The 20,817-nt window shown below is 43.8% G+C and overlaps 1 protein-coding gene across 4 annotated transcripts in view; it reads left to right on the forward strand.

Annotated features, from left to right (window-relative positions):
- The window catches only part of PTPN23 (protein tyrosine phosphatase non-receptor type 23), a 45,348-nt gene that overhangs the window by 20,211 nt on the left and 4,320 nt on the right, over positions 1–20,817 (forward strand). For 3 of the 4 annotated variants that reach the window (XR_005218821.1, XM_037849774.1, XM_037849791.1), the window contains exons 3-16: positions 16,082–16,209; positions 16,434–16,510; positions 17,202–17,251; positions 17,410–17,541; positions 17,835–17,915; positions 18,004–18,135; positions 18,219–18,266; positions 18,698–18,754; positions 18,896–18,954; positions 19,125–19,204; positions 19,326–19,440; positions 19,540–19,605; positions 20,004–20,149; positions 20,505–20,816. Coding sequence is in view for 3 of the 4 variants with exons in the window: in XM_037849774.1 (XP_037705702.1) it covers positions 16,082–16,209; positions 16,434–16,510; positions 17,202–17,251; positions 17,410–17,541; positions 17,835–17,915; positions 18,004–18,135; positions 18,219–18,266; positions 18,698–18,754; positions 18,896–18,954; positions 19,125–19,204; positions 19,326–19,440; positions 19,540–19,605; positions 20,004–20,149; positions 20,505–20,816 (1,483 nt within the window). In the remaining variant the exon portion in view is untranslated. The remainder of the gene's footprint in view (positions 1–16,081; positions 16,210–16,433; positions 16,511–17,201; positions 17,252–17,409; positions 17,542–17,834; positions 17,916–18,003; positions 18,136–18,218; positions 18,267–18,697; positions 18,755–18,895; positions 18,955–19,124; positions 19,205–19,325; positions 19,441–19,539; positions 19,606–20,003; positions 20,150–20,504; position 20,817) is intronic. The other variant, XM_037849783.1, reaches the window with a different exon arrangement.

The following is a 20,817-nucleotide window of genomic DNA, read 5'->3' on the forward strand; positions in this document are numbered from 1 at the left end:
GTCCGGTCAAACAAACACTGGCCTAACAATTGCTGTGAGGACGTTTGAGGCTGGTTGATAAACCAACAAGACTGGTTTATTAAATCATCAGTCAGTTGACTGCAGCTGTGACTGATGACTCACCAAAGGGCATGCCTTCCACAATGAGAGAATGCAATTGGCTGGATTTGATCCAATTAATCAGTTAAGACTCATAAGCAAGACAGATAGAGGACCTTCACTTTTTCTTCGGCTGCCCAGTGAAGCATTTCCTGAGGAGTTCGTTGAAGTTGCCAGTTCGTTTTCTGAGGAGTTCATCGAACACATTCGTCGAAGATCCCAGTTCATTTTCTGAGGAGTTCGTCGAAGTTGCTGGTTTGTTTCCTGAGGAGTTCATCAGACATCTTCCTTGGAGTTGACAGTTTGTTGACAGCTCTACAGAATTTGGACTTGTGCATACCCACAGTTGCGTGAGTCACTTTTACAATTTGATAATCAGAGACACCTCTCATTGATTCTGTTTCCCTAATTTAAAATGTGTACAAAATTAACAGGTCAGTTATATAACAAAAACAGTCACCAGTACTGTTGGTTTGATGCAAAGATAGCTGCAGGTGTATCAGGTCAGGTCAGTGATACACAATAAATGCTTAGAGCAACTATTTCTGCAGCAGATATTTACATCCCTGTTACCCAAACTCAACCAGGACAATGCAGATTTCAGACTTATAACAAAACAGAAGGGGAATCCTATTGCTATACAATAGTGAATAAAATAATTAGGAAAAAATACATAAAAACATACTGTGTATTTGTAATTTATTAGACGCTTAATTACACTAAAGCACTTAACTGACTTTCAGAGAAGGTGGCACTGTTCTTAAGAGAAGGTGAGAATTGTCAAAAAGCTGAATCATCTCACTTGGCACTCTGTGTTTCTACCTGAGTAGCAAAAGAAGGTTTAAATAAAAGTTTTATTTATAATTTCAAAATGTAAGAGATTGTATCTCTTCCCAAGAGCAGGGATACTTAATTGGTATGTCTGTATATATTAGAGAGATAACTTCTTTTTTTTTTTTTTTAAATTCAGTTTTATTGAAATCTATTCACATACCATACAGTCATCCATGGTATACAATCAACTGTTCACAGTACAATCATATAGTTATGCATTCATCACCACAATCTATTTCTGAACATTTTCCTTACATCAGAATCAGAATAAGAATAAAAAATAAAAGTAAAAAAAGAACACCCAAACCATCCCCCCATCCCACCCTATTTGTCATTTAGTTTTTATCCTCATTTTTCTACTCATCCATCCATACATTAGATAAAGGGAGTATGATCCACAAGGTTTTCACAATCACACTGTCACCCCTTGTAGTTTACATTATTATATAATCGTCTTCAGGAGCTCAGAGTACTGGGTTGGAGTTTGGTAGTTTCAGGTATTTACTTCTAGCTATTCTAATACATTAAAACCCAAGAGGTGTTATCTATATAGTGCATAAGAATGTCCACCAGAGTGACCTCTCAACTCCATTTGAAATCTCTCAGCCACTGAAACTATTTCATCTCATTTTGCATCCCCCTTCTGGTCAAGAAGACCTGGGATGCCAGGTCCAGATTCATCCCCAGGAGTCATATCCTGCATTGCCAGGGAGATTTACACCCCTGGGAGTCGGGTCCCACGTAGGGGGGAGGGCAGTGAGTTCACCTGGTGAGGTGACTCAGTTAGAGAGAGAGAGGGCCCCATCTGAGCAATAAAAAGGTACTCAGGGGGAGACTCTTAGGCACAATTATATGCAAGTTTAGCCTCTCCCTTGCAGTAACAAGCTTCATAAGGGCAAGTCTCATGATAGAGGGCTCAGCACATCAAACCGCCAGTCCCAGTGTTTGTGACAACATCAACACCAGTCCAGGTGAGGTAGTCCAACGCTTCTGCACCTTCCCCCAGCTCCTTGGGGCAGGGGCGGGGGGGTGGGGCTGTAAATATATTTTTATTTAGAGAGATACTTTTTAAACCACTGTGTATAAATTGAATTCTGAAAATAATTTGAACGAAGTTTGAAAACTAGTGAGATACCTTAACATCCTGGCCCCACCACCATCTTGCATGCACAGGCACATGTGCACCCAGCACCCCCAGGAGGAGCACTGCTTGCCAGTCCCCAAAGGCTGCATCTGAAGCAGCTCCTTCAAGTTGTGGGGCAGGCACCTGTCCAGAGCAGTGGGCTGGAGAGAGCTCTGGACCAGTAGCCTGGAGACTTGGAGGGGAGCCCCAACCAGGCGTAGTCATAGAAGGACGTGGGGCAGGCCACTTCTCCGTCCTGGGACTTGGCTTATTCATCCAAGCAGTGTAGGAGTTGGACAGGATTGGTATTTCTCACACTTGTGAAATCACAGAAAAAACTTTAAAAACTTCCAAACTCAGCAATATATAAAGGAAAAAACAAAATAGAGTAACTTAATTAACTATTTCAGCAATTCTAGAATAATAGTGGTCTGGTTTTTAATGAATAACAGAAAGTCTGTCAGAGCACCATGATGTCCAAAGCAGAGACAGTGTAAGTCACTTAACCTTTTACCATAACTCGGTGATTTGCTATGGAAAGAGAGGAGGTGGATATAATTTGGGACTCCTCAGGCAACCACCTTTCCCTGATCTAGGCCTTTCTTTCCTCATCTATAAAACTGGGAGCTGGAATGGTTGATCTCTAAGGAAATGTCCAGTTCTAACTCTGAAATGAATTTTTTTTTTTTTAATTTTTTAACTTTATTTATCAAAAAATTAAACAAACAACCCCCCCACACACAACATTTCACACAAAACAAAGCAAAGGATTAAGAAAAACAACCTAAAATAAATACTTTGCTTCCAACATGTTCCTACCATACCCCAAGAAAATTAATAAACCATATCCAAACAAAGGAATAAGAAAAACAAATAATCTAAAATAACTATATTGCTTTCAACATGTTCCTACCATATCCCAAGACAATTAACAAACCGTTAATCAAACAAAGGCATAAGAAAAACCAAATAACCTAAAATAACTACATTGAACCTAATTTTTTTAAGGCAGTAGCTTTTTTACTTTATCAAAAAATTAAAAATTCAAACAAAACAAAGGAATAAGAAAAACAATCTAAAATAACTACATTGCTTCCAACATGTTCCTACCATACCCAAGAAAACTTCCATAATCATTCCTGAGCATTCCTGTAACATCAAGATTACCCTCAATAGTTTATCTGTTCTTGTTAGATTATCGTTAACCCCTTCACTTGTTGCTGTCTATCTCTAGGTCCCCTACATTCTACAATATGAAATATTTATTTTACATTTCTCACAGAGTTCACATTAGTGGTAACATACAATCTCTCTTTTTGTGTCTGGCTTATTTCACTCAGCATTATGTCTTCAAGGTTTATCCATGTTATCATATGTTTCATGACCTTGTTCCTTATTACTGTGGCATAGTATTCCATCATGTGTATATACCACATTTTATTTATCCACTCATCTAGTAAAGGGCATTTGGATTGTTTCCGTTTCTTGGCAATTGTGCATAATGCTGCTATGAACATCAGTGTGCAAATATCTGTTCATGTCACTGCTTTCAGATCTTCTGTGTATATACTGAGAGGTGAAATTGCTGGATTGAAGGATAACTCGTTATCCAGTTTTCTAAGGAACTACCAGACTGTCTCCCAGAGTGGCTGTACCATTATACAGTCCCATCAGCAGTGAATAAAAGTTCCAGTTTCTCCACATCCTCTCCAGCATTTGTAGTTTCCTGTTTGTTTAATCGCAGCCATTCTAATTGGTGTGACATGATATCTCATTGTGGTCTTAATTTGCACCTCCCTAATAGCTAGTGAAGATGAACATTTTTTTCCATGTGATTTTAGCCATTTGTATTTCCTCTTCAGTGAAATGTCTTTTCATATCTTTTGCCCATTTTATAATTATGCTGTCTGTACTATTGTCACTGAGTTGTAGGATTCCCTTATATAAGCAAGGTATCAGTCTTTTGTCAGATACATAGTATTCCAGTTTGCTAATGCTGCCATTAAGCAAAATACCAGAAATGGATTGGCTTTTATAAGGGGGGTTTATTTGGTTACAAAGTTACATTCTTAAGGCACTAACGTGTCCAAGGTAAGGGGGTACCTTCACTGAAGGATGGCTAGTGGCGTCCAGAAAACCTCTGTTAGCTGGGAAGGCATATGGCTGGTGTCTGCTCCAGAGTTCTGGTTTCAAAATGGCTTTCTCCCAGGACATTCCTCTCGAGGCTCCTCAGAAATGTTGCTCTTAGTGATGGTACTCTCTAGGCTGCAGTTTCTCTCCAGAATATCACTCTCAATTGCTCTTGGGGCATTTGTCCTCTCTTAGCTTCTCCAGAACAAAAGTCTGCTTTCAGAGGCTGTCTCCAAGATGTCTCTGTAAGCTACAGCTCCTCTCTCAGCTCCTGTGCGTTCTTCAAAGTGTCCCTCTTGGCTTTAGCAAGCTTGCTTCTTCTGTCTGAGCGTATGTAGTGCTCTAGTAAACTAATCAAGGCCCAAGCTCCGTGGAAATTACCTCATCAGAGTTATCACCTACAGTTGGGTGGGTCGCATCTCCATGGAAACAAAGAATTACAATCTGATCAACACTAATACATCTGCCCACACAAGATTGCATCAAAGATAATGGTGCTTTGGGGGGACATAATATATTCAAACTGGCACACATGGTTTCCAAATATTTTTTCCCATTCAGTTGACTGCCTCTTCACTTTTTTGACAAATTCCTTTGAGGTACAGAAGCTTTTATTTTTGAGGAGTTCCCATTTATCTGTTTTTTCTTTCATTGTTTGTGCTTCAGGTGTAAGTTCTAAGAAGTGACCTCCTAATACAAGGTCTTGAAGATGATTCCCTACATTATCTTCTAGGAGTTTTACAGTGCTGTCTCTTATATTGAGGAATCCACTATGAGTTAATTATTGTGTAAGGTACAAGGTAGGGGTCCTCTTTCATTCTTTTTTTTTTTTTAATTCAATTTTATTGAGATATATTCACATACCATTCAGTCATACAAAGTGTACAATCAGTTGTTCACAGTACCATTATATAATTGTGCATTCATCACCAAAATTAATTTTTGAACATTTTCATTACCACACCCACAAAAACAATAAGAATAAAAATTAAAGTGAAAAAGAACAAGTAAAGTAAAAAAGAACACTGACTCTCTCCCCCCCTTTTTTTTTTTGCCCCGTTTTGGTACTCATCCATCCATACACTGGACAAAGGGGAGTGTGATCCACATGGCTTTCCCAATCACATTGTCACCCCTCATAAGCTACATTGTTTTACAATCATCTTCAAGATTCAAGGGTTCTGGGTTGTAGTTTGATAGTTTCAGGTATTTACTGCTAGCTATTCCAATTAGAACCTAAAAAGGTTATCTGTATTGTGCGTAAGAATGCCCAAGAGTGACCTCTTGGCTCCTTTTGGAATCTCTCAGCCACTGAAACTTATTTCATTTCACATCCCCCTTTTGGTCAAGAAGATGTTCTCCATTCCATGATGCTTGTTCTAGATGCCTCCCCAGGAGTCATATTCCATGTTGCCAAGGAGGTTTATACCTCTGGGTGTCAGATCCCACATAGAGGAGAGGGCAGTGATTTCACCTGCCAAGTTGGCTTAGCTAAAGAGAGAGGGCCACATCTGAGCAACAGAGAGGCATTCAGGAGGAGACACTGAGGCACAATTATATGCAAGTCTAGTCTCTCCCTTGCAGTAATGAACTTCATAAGGGCAAGTCCTGTGGTAGAGGGCTCGGCGCATCAAACCCCTAGTCCCCAATGTCTGTGAGCACATCAGCGACCATCAAGGTAGGGAAGCCAAACACCCCTGCATTCTCCCACAGCTCCTCAGGGGGGCTCTGTATATTTTTTTTTCATTTTTTTTTTAATTAACTATTAACTATATAAAAAAAAATTAAAAAAAAATACAATAAAAAACATTTCAAACAAACCAAAACAAGGGAATAAGAAAAAGACAACTAACCTAAAATAACTACTTTACTTCAAACATGTTCCTACTCTTCCCCAAGAAAATAACCTAATATAGCAACATTTCTGTGAACTTGTTCCTGCCATACCCACCAGAAATTAACAAACCATAGTCATTCCTGGGCATTCCCAGAACATTAAATTTACCCATGATAGCTTATCTGTTCTTATTAGGTTATCGTTCCCCCTTCACTAATTGCTCTCTATCGCTGGGTCCACTACATTCTACATTATAAAGTATTTGTTTTACATTTTTCAATGTTCACATTAGTGGTAGCATATAATAGTTCTCTTTTTGCGCCTGGCTTATTTCGCTCAGCATTACGTCTTCAAGGTTCATCCATGTTGTCATATGTTTCACAAACTCGTTCCTTCTTACTGCCGCGTCGTATTCCATCTTGTGTATATACCACACTTTATTTATCCACTTATCTGTTGAAGAACATTTGGGTTGTTTCCATCTCTTGGCAATTGTGAATAATGCTGCTATGAACATCGGTGTGCAAATATCTGTTCATGTCACTGCTTTCAGATCTTCTGGGTATATACTGAGAGGTGAAATTGCTGGATTGAAGGGTAACTCGTTATCTAGTTTTCTAAGGAACTGCCAGACTGACTTCCAGAGTGGCTGAACCATTATACAGTCCCACCAACAATGAATAAGAGTTCTAATTTCTCCACATCCTCTCCAGCATTCGTAGTTTCCTGTTTGTTTAATAGCAGCCATTCTAATTGGTGTGAGATGGTATCTCGTTGTGGTCTTAATTTGCATCTCTCTAATAGCTAGTGAAGCAGAACATTTTTTCATGTGTTTTTTTACCATTTGTATTTCCTCTTCAGAGAACTGTCTTTTCATATCTTTTTGCCCATTTCATAATTGGGCTGTCTGTACTATTGTCATTGAGTTGTAGGATTTCTTTATATATGCAAGATACCAGTCTTGTCAGATATATGGTTTCCAAAATTTTTTTCCCATTGAGTTGGCTGCCTGTTCACCTTTTTGACAAATTCCTTTGAGGTATAGAAACTTCTGAGTTTGAGGAGTTCTCATTTATCTATTTTTTCTTCTGTTGCTTGTGCTTTGCGTGTAAGGTCTAGGAAGTGATCACCTAATACAAGGTCTTGAAGATGTTTCCCTACGTTATCTTCTAGGGGTTTTATGGTACTTTTATATTGAATTCTTTGATCCACTTTGAGTTAGTTTTTGTGTAGGGTGTGAGGTAGGGGTCCTCTTTCATTCTTTTGGATATGGATATCCAACTCTTCCAGCCCCATTTGTTGAAAAGACTGTTATGTCCCAGTTCAGTGGCTTTGGGGGCCTTATCAAAGATCAGTTGGCCGTAGATCTGTGGGTCTATCTCTGAATTCTCAGTTCAATTCCATTGATCAATATGTCTATCTTTGTGCTAGTACCATGCTGTTTTGACTACTGTGGCTTTATAGAAAGTGTCAAAGTCAGGAAGTATAAGTCCTCCCACTTCATTTTTCTTTTTTAAAATGTTTTTAGCAATTCAAGGCATCTTTCCCTTCCAAATAAATTTGTAACTAGCTGTTCCAAGTCTGCAAAGTAGGTTGTTGGAATTTTATTGTAATTGCATTGAATCTGTAGATGAGTTTGGGTAGAATTGACATCTTAATTACATTTAGCCTTTCCATCCATGAACACAGAATATTTTTCCGTCTTTTTTAGGTCCACTTCTATTTCTTTTAGTAAAGTTATGTAATTTTCTATGTATAGGTCTTTTACATCCTTGGTTAAGTTTATTCCTAGGTACTTGAAATTTTTAGTTGCTATTGAAAATGGAATCTTTTCCTTGAATGTCTCTTCAGTTAGGTCATTTCTAGTGTATAGAACATTACTGACTTATGTGCATTAATCTTGTATCCCACTACTTTGCTATATTTGCTTATTAGTTCAAGTAGCTGTGTCGTCGATTTTTCAGGGTTTTCCAAACATAAGATCATATCATCTGCAAATAATGATAGTTTTGCTTCTTCCTTTCCAATCTGGATGCCTTTTGTTTCTTTGTCTTGCTGGATTGCTCTGGCTAGCACTTCTAGCACAATGTTAAATAACAGTGGTGACAGCTGGCATCCTTGTCTTGTTTCTGATCTCAGAAGAAAGGCTTTCAGTCTCTTGCCATTAAGTACTATGCTGTCTGTGGGTTTTTCATAAATTCTCTTCCTCATACTGAGGAAGTTTCCTTCATTTCCTACCTTTTGAAGTGTTTTTATCAAAAAAGAATGCTAGAAGATGACCTAAGATGGTGGCATAGAGAGGAGTGGAAGCTAAGTAGTCCCCCTGGAACAACTGAAAAAAAACCGGAAACTAGTAAATAATCCGGAATAACTGCGGGGGACAAACATGACCGTCCACTCATCATACACCAACTTGAATTGGGAGGAATGCCCGAGATCACAGCGTAAAATCTGTAAGTAAAAACTGCGGATCCAAGTCAGGCGACCCCTCCCCCCACAGCCCAAGCTGCAAAGCCTCGTGGTGCCAGAGAGAAGCTCTCTCCCAGCAAGCAAATATAGCTCAACTGAGCTCCAACTGGGGTTTTAATTAGTGAGTGTGAACTGCTCACTACAAGGTATACATCCCCAACAAGCAGACAGAGGCTTTGGATGACAACTGACCTTGGAGAGCCGAAGGGTTGCCTTGGACTAGCTCTGAAGGGGACTCTCTGTTCCTTTTTCGGCTCACTGGAGAAAGCCTCAGCCATTTTCAGTTCCCAGTGCTGTGACCCAGACAAGGGTGGAGATAGCACAGTCAGAGAGAGACCATTGAAATGCTAATGACCTCTCCCTAGGGGGTCTACCTTCTCTAAGAGGAAAGGATTGGGGCCCAGCTCCATTCAGAACTTAGGGAAAAACAGCCACACTTCCTTACACCAGTCAAGAATTACAGGCTAACAGGCACCACCTGCTGGGCAGAAAAGCACAGTGACCGGAGGCATCACAGGGTGCACAAATTTTCTAAGACACACCCTCAGGGAAACTGGATACTGAATATTTCTTCTTTCTGGGACCTGAGCCCATTCTGGTCTGGGGAGGCCTGATTGGGGTAACCAAGGAAACCATGCCTAGACAACAGAAAACTACAACCTATACTAAGAAAAATGAGGTTATGGCCTGGTCAGGGGAACAAACTTGCACTTCAACTGTGATGCAGAAATTGAAACAACTAATAATAAGTCAATTCAAAAAGTTTAGGGAAGATATGGCAAAAGAGCTCAACCGTATAATGGAAACACAGGACGTTCATAAAGTAGAAATTGAAAGTTCAAGAAACAACTGGTGGAATCTATGGAAATGAAAGGCACAACATAAGAAATGAAAGACACACTGGAAACATGCAATAGCAGATCTCAAGAGGCAAAAGAAAACACTCAGGAACTGGAGAACAAGGCACCTGAAAGCCTACACACAAAAGAACAGATAGAGAAAGAATGGAAAAATACGAGCAACGTCTCTGGAAGCTTAAAGACAAAACGAAAAGCAAGAATTTACGTGTCATTGGTGTCTCAGAAGGAGAAAAGAAGGGAAAGGGGGCAGATGCAATAATAGAGGAAATAATCAATGAAAATTTCCCATCTCTTATGAAAGACATAAAATTAGGATCCAAGAAGCGCAGCGTACCCCAAACAGAATAGATCTGAATAGGCCTATGCCAAGACACTTAATAATCAGATTATGAAACAACAAAGATAAAGAATCCTGAAAGCAGCAAGAGAAAAGCGATCCATCACATACAAAGGAAGCTTGATAAGACTATGTGTGGATTTCTCAATAGAAACCACGGAGGCAAGAAGGAAGTGGGGTGATATATTTAAGATACTGAAAGAGAAAAACCACCAACCAAGAATCCTATATCCGGCAAAACATATCCTTCAGATATGAGGGAGAGCTTAAAATAGTCTCTGACAGACAGACAGTGAGAGAGGTTGTGAACAAGATACCTGCTCTACAGGAACCACTAAAGGAAGCACTGCAGACAGAAAGGAAAAGAGAGGAGTGAGAGGTTTGGAAAACAATTTTGGGAGATAGTAGCACAGCAATGTAAGTACACTGAACAAAGATGACTGTGAATATGGTTGAAATAGGAAGGCTGGGACCATGTGGGACACAGAACAAAAGACGAACAATAAAGACTGGGACTGTGTAACTCAGGGAAACCTAGGGTGCTCAATGTTATAATAAAGGGTACAAATGTGTTTTTACAAACAAACAAACAAAAGGATGCTAGATTTTGTCGAATGCTTTTTCAGCATCTATTCAGATGATCATTTGATTTTTCCCTTGTTATTTGTTAATGTGTTTTATTACATGGTTGATTTTCTTAGTTGAACCATCCTTGCATGCCTGGAATGAACCCCACTTGGTCATGGTGTATAATTTTTTTAATGTGTATTTGGATGCGATTTGCAAGTATTTTCTTGAGCATTTTTGCGTCTATATTCATGACAGAGATTGGCCTGTAATTTTCCTTTCTTATAGCATCTTTACTTGGTTTTGATATTAGAGTGATGTTAGCTTCATAAAATGAGTTGGGTAGTGTGCCATTTTCTTCAGTGTTTTGAAAGAGTTTAAGTAAGAGTGGTGTCAGTTCTTTTTGGAATGTTTGGTGGAATTCCTGAACTATGAAGCCATCTGGCCCTGGGCATTTATTTGTGGGAAGCTTTTTGATGACTGATTGGATCTTTTTGCTTGTGATTGGTTGGTTTGTTGAGGTCTTCTGTTTCTTCTCTGGACAGTCTAGGTTGTTCATGTGTTTCCAGGAAATTGTCCCTTTCCTCTACATTTTCTAGTTTGTTGGCATACAGTTCTTTATAGTATCCTCTTATAATTTTTTTAATTTCTTTGGGATCTGCATTTATGTTGCCTTTCTCATTTATTATTTTGTTTATTTGGGTCTTCTCTCTTTTGATTTTGTCAGTCTAGCTAGGGGCTTGTCAATCTTGTTGATCATCTCAAAGAACCAACTTTTGGTTTTATTTATTCTATTTTTTTGTTCTCTATGTCATTTATTTTTGCTTTAATCCTTATTTCTTTTCTTCTACTTGGTTTAGGATTAGTTTGCTGTCCATTTTCTAGCTTTTGCAGTTGTTCCATTAGATTTTTGGTTTTAGCTCTTTCTTCCTTTTTAATGTATGCATTTAGAGCTGTAAATTTACCCCTCAATACCACCTTCACTGCATCCCGTAAGTTTTGACATGTTGTGCTTTTGTTTTCATTCATCTCTAGATATTTAGCAATTTCTCTTGCTAGTTCTTCTTTAACCCACTGAAATAAATTCTTGGCTCTGTGATTACAGGGAATAAAAACTGATAGGTATGGTGGGGCAGGGGTGGATGGGGTGGTGGCTGTGGCACCACAGAGTTTTCTTTTGGAGTCCTCTGGGTTCTCCACTTCCTACCACACATAAGAAGCTGCACCTGGTCAGAGAGATTCTGACAGGGTGGGGTAAGAGGGTGTTGTATTCTTGGCTGGATTAAAAGGTTTAGGTGGATCTGCGTGACCTGGTGGGGGCGGGGGGGGGTTGCTTCCTTTGTTTCCAATAGATGATTTTAGGAAGTACAAAGACAAATAGTTTAGAAATATTTCTTTATATGCTTTAGTGAGGGTTTAAAAAATGTATAGCTAGAACATCAAACCTGTTATTTCATAGATGTTGTTGCTTAGGATGTGGCTCCAATATAGGGAAAAAAAAAGTTGAGTTAAGGAGAAATTTCAACTACAAGTGGTATTTGAATAAGGCAGAGATTATGATAGGAGGAAGGGGAATAAGAGTGACTAGACTTGGGGGATCCAAGATGACAGATTAGGAGAGACAGAGCAAAATTCTCCTCTGTGAAAAACACTAGAAAAAGGACAGAAAGTATTCCAGAACAATGGCTCCAGGGTTCCACTGGCTGGGCAGGGACTTCTCTAACCATAGTGATTGTGTACTTGGAGAAACTGAGAGGCTGCTTTTGGAGATGGGTAAGTGTTCAGCCCAGAAAGCCGCCGGGGAACGGGCAGCCAGAGCCGCAGATGAGAGCAGTGGGGAGTACCCTTCTACACCTGGTGTGGGTGATAACCCTTTGCAGACCTGCAGCCAAGAGCCCCCTTGCCAGGGACTGGCCTTTGGACCAGGCAGATGATCGTGGAAGGGGGTAGTTTCCACAACCCGAGTAGCCAACTTTGTAGCTGGCTGGAAGACACCCCTTCACAGTGCCACGGCTGAGAGCTTCCTTGAGGAATTCGGGATTCAGCAGGCTTGTGAGGGCGCCCATTCTTCCTCCATGGAAGTGCCACAAGCCCTCCCCCAATCCCAGGGACTCGTAGGTACCCAGCAGAGAGTGACTGTGGGGAATCTGAGCTGGAGGTTGAGGTGTGCAGTTCTGCAGCCCCAGGCTACTCCACCTGCAGCCCCAGGAACAGCTGGGACCACTGTGTCCTGGAGTGGACTCCCTGCCAAACTATTCAGGGCATGCCCCCCACCCACAGGGCTGGTGGTCCCCACTGCACATGGAAAATTGCTGCACTGATTGGACCTTCACATGGTTTGGGCCCCCACTCAGTGCATGACAAAGTTGGGGAGAACTGGCTTGAGGGTAAGAGGTTGCTCTGGAGGGCCATCTGCTGGCAGGTCAGGGAAAGTGCACTCCACTACGGTGTAGCTCTGTCAAATTATTAATGTTCAAATAAGCCTGCATATCCTAAAAGAACCCTATCAAGATAAGCAAATGCCAAGAGGCCAAAAACAACAGAAAATTATAAAGCATATGAAGAAACCAGAAGATATGGATAATCCAGACAACCAAATTATTTTATTTTTTTGTTTGTTTTTTATAAAGGGAGTTTATTTAGTTACAAAGTTACAGTCTTAAGGCCATAAAAGTGTCCAAGCTAAGGTGTCAACAATAGGGTACCTTCATAGAAGAATGGCCAGTGGCGTCTGCAACACCTCTGTTGTCTGGGAAGGCATGTGGCTGGTGTCTTTTTCCTTTGCTCCCCAGGTTGTATTTCTTTCTTTCTTTTTTTTTTTTTTAATCTTCATTTTATTGAGATATATTCACATACCATGCAGTCATACAAAACAAATCGTACATTCGATTGTTCACAGTACCATTACATAGTTGTACATTCATCACTTAAATCAATCCCTGACACCTTCATTAGCACACACACAAAAATAACAAGAATAATAATTAAAGTGAAAAAGAGCAATTGAAGTAAAAAAGAACACTGGGTACCTTTGTCTGTTTGTTTGTTTCCTTCCCCTATTTTTCTACTCATCCATCCATAAACTAGACAAAGTGGAGTGTGGTCCTTATGATTTTCCCAATCCCATTGTCACCCCTCATAAGCTACATTTTTATACAACTGTCTTCGAGATTCATGGGTTCTGGGTTGTAGTTTGATAGTTTCAGGTTTCCACCACCAGCTACCCCAATTCTTTAGAACCTAAAAAGGGTTGTCTAAAGTGTGCGTAAGAGTCCCCACCAGAGTGACCTCTCGGCTCCTTTTGGATTCTCTCTGCCACTGAAGCTTATTTCATTTCCTTTCACATCCCCCTTTTGGTCAAGAAGATGTTCTCCGTCCCACGATGCCAGGTCTACATTCCTCCCCGGGAGTCATATTCCACGTTGCCAGGGAGATTCACTCCCCTGGGCCAGACACCCAAATTAAAGAACCAGAGGAGCAGTTAATGGAAGAAATCCTCACAAACATCAGTATCATGGCTCATGATATAAAGGACATGAAGATGACCCTAGAAGAGTGTAAAGAATAATTTGCAAGAGTGAATAAAAAATAGCAGATCTTATGGAAATGAAAGATACTGTTGATCAAATTAAAAAATTCTCGAGACACATAATACCAGATTTGAAGAAGTAGAGGAACGAATTAGCAAACATCGAAGATAGTGTGAGGGAAAGTGAAAGCACAAAAGAACGAAAAAAATAAAAAAATTTAAAATGGATCTCAGAGAAATGATGGACAACCTGAGCACACAAATAGAAGAATCATTGGCATTCCAGAAGGGGAAGAGAAGGAAGGGTAAAAGACTAGAAAGTGTATTCAAAGAAATCATTGGGGAAAGCTTCCCAATCCTGCTAAACGAATAAGTATGCAAATCAAAGGTGCACAACGAACTCCAAATAGAATAAATCCAAATAAACCCACTCCGAGACATATAATGATCAGATTGTCAAATGCTGAAGAGGAGAAAGTTCTGAAAGCAGCAAGAGAGAAGCAGTTCACACATACAAGGGAAACAACATAAGACTAAGTAGTGAGTACTCAGCCGGCACCATCGAAATGAGAAGGCAGTAGTATGACATATTTAAAATTCTGAAAGAGAAAAATTGCCAGCCAAGAATTCTTTATCCAGCAAAGTTCTCCTTCAAAATTGAGCGAGAGCTTAAAATTTTCAGAGACAAACAAATGCTGAGAGAATTTGCTAACAAGAGACCTGCCCTACAAGAAATACTAAAAGGAGCTCTAACGGCTGAGAAAAAAAGAATGGAGGTCTACAGAAGGCCACAGAACTGAAGAGTTTTAATAAGGGTGCCTTAAAGGAAGTAGAGAGAGAAAGGGGAAAAATACTTCTGACAAATAAAAACAGAAGTGTAAGATGCCTGATTCAATAACTGCCTTCATGGTAATAATATTGAATGTGAGTGGATTTTTAAACTCCCCAATTAAAAGATATAGACTGGCAGAATGGATTAAAAAAATATGAACCATCAATATGTTGCTTCCTAGAGACTCATCTTAGACCCAGTGACTCAGAGAAATTGAAAGTGAAAGGATGGGGAAAAAATATTCCATACAAGCTACAGCCAAAAGAAAGCAGGGGTAGCAATATTAATTCCAGATAAAATAGACTTTAAATGCAAGAATATCATGAGACAAATAAGGACATTATATGCTAATAAAGGGGACAATTCACCAAGAAGAAATAACAGTCATAAATGTTTATACACCCAATCAGGGTGCTCCAAAGTTCATGAGACAAACATTGGCAAAACTGAAGGAAGCAGTAGATGTTTCCACAATAATTGTGGGAGACTTCAGTACACCACTCTCTCCTATAGATAGATCAGCCAGACAGAGGACCAATAAGGAAACTGAGATCCTAAACAATGTGATAAATGAATTAGACTTAACAGACATATATAGAGCATTACATCCCAAATCACCAGGATACGCATTCGTTTCTGCTGGGCCTGGGCCTTTCCCCTCATGATGCACCTGCTGCTTGGGGGGGGAGGGGGGTGGAATGTCTGCTGTTGTATTTGTTGGGGTGGGAGGGGTGGTTTTGTTTTCCCTGAAATGAGAATAGCTTTGTTGTTTATTGTAAAAATTGAAAATGTTTAATAAAAAGAAATAGGGAGAGATGATTACCCAGGGATAATTGCTTAATATTTTGGTATACGACCTTATAGATATTTCCTTTTTATCTGTATACCTATTTGAATTTTGATAACTATCTGACTTTACGTAAATGAAATCAAACTATTCATCTGTTACATACTTTGTTGCTCAACCATATGTCATGGATGTCTTAACATAGCAAGAAATGGAGATCCTTGTCTTCACTTGTCATGGCAGTAGAATATTCTCTTGTGCATAGTCCTGAAATAATTTATTTAAACAATCTTCTTTAATGGAAATTTTGTTGGTGGTCCAGTGTTTGGCCCTATCAGTAATGCTGTGATAAATATCCTTCATGTGCATCTTAGCATTTGTTGTTACACTTATCATTTACAGATAGATTTTTAGATGTAGAACTGGGTCAGAAGTTAAGTATGTAAAAATTTTTAATGCGTGTTGTAAACTAGCCTCCCAGAAAGGTGGTACTGATTCATATTCCTGCCGGCCCTGGCTGGGGGGATGGTTTGTATCAGTGGGGTTTCTTCAGATCCCTCTTTAGAGTGTGCAGCGTCCCAGCTCTGATGCACATTTCCTGGGTGTTTGTGGGCAGCTGGCCTACCTGTCTCCTACGTCAAGTGACAGCAGGCGTGCTTTTCCCATCTTGCCCCCAGAATGCTGTCCGTGTACCACGGGACTTTGAGGGCTGCAGTGTCCTCCGAAAGTACTTAGGACAGCTCCACTACCTGCAGAGTCGGGTCCCCATGGGCTCAGGCCAGGAAGCCGCCATCTCTGTCACCTGGTATGAGCAGCAGGCAGGGCTGGAGGGAACCTGGGGATGCCTGAGCAGTGGGGATGCTCCTTCTTTCTCTCCCCTTCTCCTCACTGCACAGGAGGGGAGTGGTCTGGTATAGTCTCCCAAGTGGAGAACCCATGACCCTGCATTGGGGTGGCTGGTCCCCTCTTCTGGCCTCAGGGCCCTGGCCAGCCCCTTCCCTCATTCTGACTGGGGTGGCATGACTGCAGGACTGAAATCTTCTCTGGCAAGTCTGTGGCCCATGAGGACATCAAGTACGAGCAGGCCTGCATTCTCTACAACCTTGGTGAGCTGCCTTACCCCTTTTCCCAGCCTCCCCCATGGCCCTGCCTCCAAGCCCTGCCAGCTCAGGGTCCCAGCTCAGGAGATGGGCTGATAGAGGGAAGAAACCTGGATTCTGACCCTTCCTCTGCCTTGCCCATAGCTTTGCCAGTTCCTCTGCTGTTTTTTGGGCCCATAGGGAGCCACCCTATTGGGGAAGGGCTTGACCAGGCTGGCTGCCACACAGTGTTACTACCATGTGCTCTGGCTGGGGAGGTCACCTCTTTTCTGCTTTGGCTAGATCCCTACCCCACTTGTGGCTTTGGGCTTCTTCAGGCGGAGGGAGAACTGGACTGGCCTGACTTCCCCTGCTAGCGATCCCTGATGGCTCAGCATGAGCCTGGCTCAAGGAAGAAGCCTTGAAAGCCCCGGTGTCTTATGTGTGGTCCCTGAAGCTTCAAGGCTGGACCTGTAGGCTGGATGCTGTGGATGGGAGCCCCTTCTTCCTCTACCTCCCAGTTCCTGCCAGAGACAGAGTGGGAGACTGAGGAGCTTGGCCTAACTTCTGAATTTCCCTGTTTTCTCCAACCTTGATGTTTTTGGGCCACTTGCCCCCAGTTCCCAGTTTTCCTGATTGTAGATAGCAGCATTGCCCCCCTCTGCCTCACCCCTAACCCAGGTTGGGCAGCCTGACACTGTGTCCTCTGCCTCCCCAGGGGCACTGCACTCTATGCTGGGGGCCATGGACAAGCGAGTGTCTGAGGAGGTGAGGAGGGGAAGGGCTGTGGGTAGGCCAGGGGAATATACCAGGGGGAGCCGAATGTTCTCATGCTCTGGGGCTTGAGTGAAGCCTGCCCCCTGGGTGTGGTCACAGGTGGCTGCCTGGCTCTGCCTCTGGCCATCCTCCTCTCTCCCCACTCCTAGGGCATGAAGGTCTCCTGTACCCACTTCCAGTGTGCAGCTGGCGCTTTTGCCTACCTGCGCGAGCACTTCCCTCAGGCCTACAGCGTCGATATGAGCCGCCAGATCCTCACGCTCAATGTCAACCTCATGCTGGTGCGGAGGTGCCCTTGTTAGAGCCAAGTCAAGTCCAGAGGAGGAGATGGCCAAGGGAGGGGGCTGCTAGTGCTGGACTCTGGATTGGGCCACACATGTCTAGATGGAGTGTGAGAGACAAGCAGGGGCCTTGACTTTAGTCTTTTGAGCTCTGGGGTGGACTAGGAGCAGTGGGGCTGTGCTTCTTGGAGTGGGGGATGGGGGTGAAGGAGAGAGGACAGTGAAGAGAGGATCCCTGTAGAAGAAAGGGATTCTGGGTGAGCAAGGGAGTGCACTTGGATTTGTTGCCCCAGGGCCAGGCTCAAGAGTGCCTCCTGGAAAAGTCGATGTTGGACAACAGGAAGAGCTTTCTGGTGGCCCGCATCAGTGCCCAGGTAGGGAGGCGGTAGACGGTGACCCTTAAGGGATGGCGGGCAGGCTTACTCCTGACCCTGCTGACTGGGCCCCCATCCCTACTCCCAGGTGGTGGATTACTACAAGGAGGCATGCCGGGCCCTGGAGAACCCTGACACTGCCTCACTGCTGGGCCGGATCCAGAAGGACTGGAAGAAGCTGGTGCAGATGAAGATCTACTACTTTGCAGCAGTGGCCCATGTGAGAGCACAACAGCCTCTGGGCTGGGCTGGGCTGGGCTGCCACAGTGTGGGAAACAAGTCATGGTGTCTCTTCTTTTCCAGCTGCACATGGGGAAGCAGGCTGAGGAGCAGCAGAAGTTTGGGGAGCGGGTAAGTGAGCTGTGGTGAGGAGAGGTCTCAGGACTGGTTCTATCCTATCTTGTTAGTGAGATCCTTGTGTGGTTCCTTCCCTTACTGAATGGGGGAGGTGATCTTTTCTCTGTGTTTCTCACCCCCACACCCCTGGGTCACCACCTAGCTGCAGGGCTGGTGGGTTTTCCTGTGGTGTCACATCTGTGTAGCCCCCATCCCTAGGTCTTTGAGGAAGTGTGGTGCCCTCCCCCCCTGGGGGTGACTGGTTGGAGATGTAAGCCATAGGGTGGAGCAGACTGTGACACTAACCTTGGTATCATTGGCTGGGTTGGAGCCTGGCTGTCTCCTCAGCTCCTTGTCTTCCAAGAGGACAGGCAGGGCGGGATGGGGAGGCAGGAAGGAGTGGGGGTCCAAGCAGGAAAGAACAAACCAGGCTTTGCCCACTGCAGGTTGCATATTTCCAGAGTGCCCTGGACAAGCTCAATGAAGCCATCAAGTTGGCCAAGGTAAAGTCGAGGAAGGTCCCGGCTGCTCCCCTCAGAGCTCTGATGGTGCATGATGGGAGCAAGTCTGGTGGGGGCCAAAGGGGTGTCCTGGCACTTGGCCTTGGTTGGTGCTGAGGCCCCACCCCCATCCCTACTCCGCAGGGCCAGCCTGACACTGTGCAAGATGCACTTCGCTTCACTATGGATGTCATTGGGGGAAAGTGAGTCTGTGGGGCTGGGGATGGCCCTGGTTCCTCCCTCTTACTCTGAAGGGTCTCTCTCTCCTGCCTGTGTTCTTGGCCACCAGTGCCAGAGAGCAGTGGCCCATGTTGGGGACTGGGTCTTGAATCCCTGCTGACTCCCAAAGATTTCCCACTTTCCTCATCCCCAGGTACAATTCTGCCAAGAAGGACAATGATTTCATCTACCATGAGTCTGTCCCAGCACTGGACACCCTTCAGCCTGTTAAAGGTCTGGGAGCTGAGGAGAGGCAGAGATGGGGGTTGAGGGTGAAGATGGCGGGATAGGATAGAGGCACAGGTTCCAGGTTTTTGCATGGGCCTGATGCTGCAATTCTTCTTCCCCCTCCCAGGAGCCCCCTTGGTGAAGCCCTTGCCAGTGAACCCCACAGACCCAGCTGTTACGGGCCCTGACATCTTTGCCAAACTGGTACCCATGGCTGCCCATGAGGCCTCGTCACTCTACAGGTGGGTAGGAGGGGGTTGGTCCTATCCTTAGCACTGGTGGGGTTGGGGTGTCTCCAGAGATACAGGCCTTCAGCAACTGCTCTGCCACTTTCCTTGCAGTGAGGAAAAGGCCAAGCTGCTTCGGGAGATGATGGCCAAGATTGAGGACAAGAATGAGGTCCTGGAGTGAGTGTCCTGGGACTTGGTATGAGAGGGGTGAGAGGCTTTGGGTCCCAGTGCTGCCTGTGATGAAGAGAGAAGGGAAGTTATCTGCTTAGGTAGAAGATTTCCTAACTCTGCTCTTCTACCCAGGCCTCATGGGCTGGAGTTGTAAGGTGAGAGGATTGCATCTTGGGAGAAGGATGTCCGTTCCTTATGTCACATTTTTTTCCAGTAGTGCTATGGACATGTTCTGTGGGTCCAGACTAGGCCAGACCTACTGGTGGAGGTTGGGGATAGTTATTTGCCCTCTGCAGGCTTCAGTGATGGAGAGTCCACCCTGGCAGGCTCTCTCTTATGGGAGGAGGAACGGGGTCAGCACCCAGTGCCCATGTGGGTCTCTCACACCTCCCCCCGCCCCCCAGTCAATTCATGGACTCGATGCAGTTGGACCCTGAAACAGTGGACAACCTTGACCTGTACAACCACATCCCACCCCAGCTCATGGAGAAGTGTGCAGCTCTTAGCGTCCGGCCTGACACTGTCAGGAATCTCGTCCAGTCCATGCAAGGTGGGTGAGCAAGGAGGCAGAGCAAGCTGTGGGGGCAGGAGTGTGGAAGCCACCAGCTGCAGCCTCCCACCCAAGGGCTTGTCCTCCTGGGACCTGTGGTCTTCTCCCTATGTCTCCTTTTCATGGAGGGTGGAGGCTATACCTCTCTTGGCCCTGGCAAAGCATCCACCCCCAGTTACTTTAGGTCACTTTACCTTAGGTCACTTTACCTAACTGTGCCCTGTGTCTTCAGAGCTTAGTGAGTGTTGGGACTGGACACAAGCCCGTGACTGAGTGGGGATTTCTATCCCTTGGGGGACAGTCTGGAGTGGGCACCTGGCCTGCCTGCCTAAGCCCCTTCCCCACACACCCCCAGTGCTGTCAGGTGTGTTCACGGATGTGGAAGCCTCCCTGAAGGACATCAGGGACCTACTGGAGGAGGATGAGCTGCTTGACCAGAAGTTCCAGGAGGCAGTGGGTCAGGCCGGGGCCAGCCCAGCAGCCCCCAAGGCTGAGTTGGCAGAGGTGAGGCAAGAATGGGCCAAGTACATGGAGGTCCATGAGAAGGCCTCCTTCACCAACAGCGAGCTGCACCGTGCCATGAATCTGCATGTTGGCAATCTGCGCCTGCTCAGCGGGCCCCTGGACCAGGTCCGGGCTGCCCTGCCCTCGCCAGCCCTATCTTCAGG

The sequence above is a fragment of the Choloepus didactylus genome, chromosome 1 (assembly GCF_015220235.1).
Source record: "Choloepus didactylus isolate mChoDid1 chromosome 1, mChoDid1.pri, whole genome shotgun sequence".
In the NCBI taxonomy this organism is placed as follows: Eukaryota; Metazoa; Chordata; class Mammalia; order Pilosa; family Megalonychidae; genus Choloepus; species Choloepus didactylus.